Source organism: Branchiostoma belcheri, unplaced genomic scaffold (genome assembly GCF_001625305.1).
Source record: "Branchiostoma belcheri isolate BF01 breed outbred unplaced genomic scaffold, Haploidv18h27 scaffold29, whole genome shotgun sequence".
NCBI lineage: Eukaryota > Metazoa > Chordata > Leptocardii > Amphioxiformes > Branchiostomatidae > Branchiostoma > Branchiostoma belcheri.
In genome coordinates this window covers 678,558-682,527 of record NW_017803898.1, presented here as the reverse complement: position 1 = coordinate 682,527, position 3,970 = coordinate 678,558, and the positions used below count along the sequence as shown (strand labels likewise).

Here is a 3,970-nt window from a genome sequence, read left to right as displayed (position 1 = left end):
AGAGAGAGAGAGAGTAGAAGAGGATATCTAAGAACAACATATTTCTACCTTCCTCATATTAGGGAAATATAACATCTACATGTACATTAATACCATAGGAGGTAAAATGTCCCACCTGTCCTTTAGAAGGTCCTTGAGTGCCCGTCGTACGTTCAGCCTGACCGGGTCCAGCTCGATGGGTTTAGATGACTGGCCTTTCTTTCCTTTATCTGCTTCTTTACCTGTCAAAATAAAAAAAAATCATTACATGACTCCATGAAGAATTTTGTTGTAGCTTTGTGAGTGAACTTCTTGTTTTGTTCATTATCAGAACTTCTTGCTGATTCTGTATATACATTTTCCCCCTGGCTCCCATAATGAAAAGCATGCAAACTGAGACAAGAAATTAGATAATCTTTCAAACATATCCTGGGACCTTTCTTGAGCCATTCACCTAACATCTTGTCAGTGTCTCATTGTCATTAAATAAAATCACTTGCATGCATATGTATTGTTTTACGATATCCAAACATATAAAAAAACTATGAAAATGTGTGAAAGCACCAGGTTCATTCTAGCTTCATTCCCAACTCTGAGTTGACACAGCTCCGTAAGTTTGTGTTTGCTTAACTTCTGGTCTCAATGCATAGGTGTATGTATTGTTTTATGATATCCAAACATATAAAAAAAACAATGTAAATGTGTGAAAGCACAAGGTTCATTTTAATTTCATTCCCAAAAACTCTTGAGTGATTTGACACAACTCCAGGATGTCTCACCGTAAGTCTTGACCTCAGGTCTCAGCACCTCGTATGTTGGGTGTGTCTCTAACCACTGAGACAGGTTATCTTCAGTAGGGGCAGACAGACCTGCCAGCAAACGGCCTGTGGACCTGAATAGGGAAAATAATAACACGTTAATATTTAAACTGCTAAGGTGCTCTCTGTGTATTGGGACAGTTATTTTTTATCCTCTCATCTTTTCTGTTGCCTACCACTCCTCTGTCCTCCCTGTACTGTTCCTTACATGATGGTTTTGGCTAGGCCCGATGACTGTGACACATGGCCAAGCCACTTAGTTTCCGTCTATTTACTGTTTTATTTGTGTTTAGGTCTTTGTACAGACCTATGCTTTGTTTGACTCTGTTTTGTACTTCATTATTTTGAGATGCGGTCTCTGTTACTACTTTACTATTACCACAATTCCAAGACTTCAGACAGCAACATATATATAGATGTATATAAAGCCACAACAATGATTACCTTTCAATAACAGCAACTCTCTCTGGGTCCTTCTTGCCCTTCTCTGTAGACGTAGCGGCTGGAGATGTGGGGACTTTCTTATGGTGGCCGTGGCCATGGGAGGTGGAGTCTGGCTTTGCCTGGACAAACAGATTAAAACCTCAACTTCAGTGTGCAACAATCACCTGTCCTGTTGGTTCCATGCAGTGGTCTAAATATTTAACCTACTCCCTGATGCCTCACCGCATGAACAATAGAGACATACCAATAAAGAATTAGTAGCCAAATGACTACCTTAGTGTACTAAAGGTTAAGCTCTAAGATATTGCACAGGGAATTAGAAGTCTTACATAAAATGATGTAAGTTTGAAACCTATGGGTGCTCATTGCTAAAGGTATAACAGTTACGTGTGCTAAGCCCAGTTTAGTACATGTACAATGTACATGCTAAAGGTACATGTACAACAGTGAGTTTAGTGCGCTAAGCCCAGTTTAGCACATGCTAAAGGTACATGCTAAAGGTTTAACACTAAGTTATTGGTGCTAAAGGTTTAACAGTAATTTTAGTGTGCTAAAGTTATTGCACAGGGAACTTGAAGTCTTACGTAGAACGATGTAGGTTTGAAACCTACAGGAGGTGACTTGGGGTCCTTCTTGCCGGGCGAGTCCAGTAGACCGTACTTCTGTTTCTCCTTGTTGATGAGTTTCAGCGACTCCCGTGCATGAGACAGGATACAGTTGTTACTGCAGTACACGGACCCTCGCTGGGCCCAGTTGGTACAACCAGCACCGATACACTTCTGTCTTGGGTGGTACTTCTGAAAGGTAAGAAAGTATTTCTTGTATTTTCAAAGGACTATCGTAAATGGAACTTGTTACTGGTACCACCAAGTACAGTTGGGGAGTCATCAGTTGAAAGCTTTAAACAACTTTAAACACTTCTGTCTTGGGTGGTACTTCTGTTGGTTGGAAGGAAGGTAAGAAAGGTAAGAAACTCGTATTTTCCATGGACTATTGTAGAGTGGAACTTGTCACCACCAAGCACAGTTGGGGCATCATCAATAGAAAGCTTTAGACAACTCCTACAATGAAATGTGCAAAGATTGAGTGTAACAACTCCTGCAATTAAATGTACAAAGATTGAGTGTAATAAGTCATTTGGTGTGATATAGCTAGCTGTCGCCACGCCACATGCCTGTGAAGCTGAATAAGCAAAGATTGCTAATAAATTCTAACTAAAACTAAATTAGCTTAATAATAATAATAATAATATACTGTTCTTGGTGGCAAATGAATACAGTTCTATAAACTGGTATCAAACTGTCATTGGCACACCAAATCAGTGTGTGACATCGATAGTCTTAAAAGTTCCGTTCCATCGTGCCTTGTCTGCTGCCTGTTCCCGCAGCCATTTCAGCATGTAGGGCGCCGTCTGGACATTCTGATGGAAGTACAGCTTCACATCATCGACCAGGCAGTCGAGAAGGCCTCCACGGGGCCTACCTCTCCTAGGTGTGAGTTTCTTACTAAAGGCGATGTTAAGTGCCTTTTGAGCAGGTGAATCAAGAGGCATGCGTAATATATGTCCAAAGAGTGTCCACCTACGTCGATGTACTTCGTTGTGCAGCGGTGAAGCCTTACACTTCTTATAGAGTTTGCTGTTAGAGATGTAGTTGGGGTAGTAATAGCCGGCTAAGCGTCGTAGCTGCTTGCGATGCCATCTGTCTATCTTAGCTTAGGTGGCAGAATATTCATAAAACCTGTGGCTGCATATTCTAACAGCTTTAAAAACAAAACAGGTGGTAATACATGTACATACAAATATCTGAATAATAAAAATTTTGGAGGTCAAAACTTGAGAATTCAACATACCTCCTTAAAGATCTTGATCTTCTTTTTCTTCGCAGTAGGACTCTCCTTCTCCGATTCCTTCTCCTCTTCCTTCGACTTTTGTCTCTTGAGAGTCTCTCCTCCTTCTTCTCCCTTCTTGGTGGGTTCTTTCTTCGCTGGCTTGCCCGTCTTGGAGTGGTCTTCTTTTGTCTTCATCTTCTTGTCTGATTTACTGGTTGAAGCGTCATCGCTTCCCTGGAAAGTAGGTTCAGTGTTGGTTAATTTCTCCCTTCCTTAGGCAGTAGTGGAGTGAGATTAAGAGGTTGCGGGTTCGATTCCAAGCATTCCAGGCTAGAAGTTGTTTCCTTGGGAAAGGCACTCTACACAACTTTCCTCACTCCACCCAGGTGAAAAATGACTTCAGTTGGGAAGGTACAAGGCTGTAGAAGGACAGGGATGGGCTCTGCCTTCCAATATCGTGCCCTAGACACAGTGGATAAACAACCCACTGCCCCTATGGCCTGAAAAAGGCTATGGGACTACCCCTATCTACCTACAGCTTACAATTCAACACTAAAATAGTTCTCTCTACACTTTCTTTAGTTATAGATGAAAAGACTCTGACAATGTTCACCACTAAACACAACACAAAAATACACAATATGAAGACCATTACCAGTAGAATATGCCAGGTTTTGCACAGAAGACAAAAATAGCACAGCGTTTCGCTGTGAGGCTTTTTCATTCTATTACATGCAATTATGCATGAGTGCGGAGAAAACAACTAAATTAGTCTACAAAACTGAACATGTATTTTGAATGAGCCCGTGTGATTGGCCCTTTCCAGCTGGCCCTTTCCAAAAATATACGTCCTCTTTTATGCATTTTCTTTAGTGTTCAACATGTACCTCTTTGTCTTG

The 3,970-nt window shown here is 41.2% G+C and overlaps 1 protein-coding gene across 1 annotated transcript in view; it reads right to left on the bottom strand.

Moving 5' to 3' along the window:
* Window positions 1-3,970, bottom strand: part of LOC109472898 (PHD finger protein 3-like) — a 20,186-nt gene that overhangs the window by 9,843 nt on the left and 6,373 nt on the right. The window contains exons 6-11 of the mRNA XM_019772764.1: window positions 3,093-3,305; window positions 2,605-2,766; window positions 1,826-2,038; window positions 1,242-1,360; window positions 759-871; window positions 116-221 (exon numbers count right to left, since the gene is read on the bottom strand). Coding sequence (XP_019628323.1) covers window positions 116-221; window positions 759-871; window positions 1,242-1,360; window positions 1,826-2,038; window positions 2,605-2,766; window positions 3,093-3,305 — 926 coding nt within the window. The remainder of the gene's footprint in view (window positions 1-115; window positions 222-758; window positions 872-1,241; window positions 1,361-1,825; window positions 2,039-2,604; window positions 2,767-3,092; window positions 3,306-3,970) is intronic.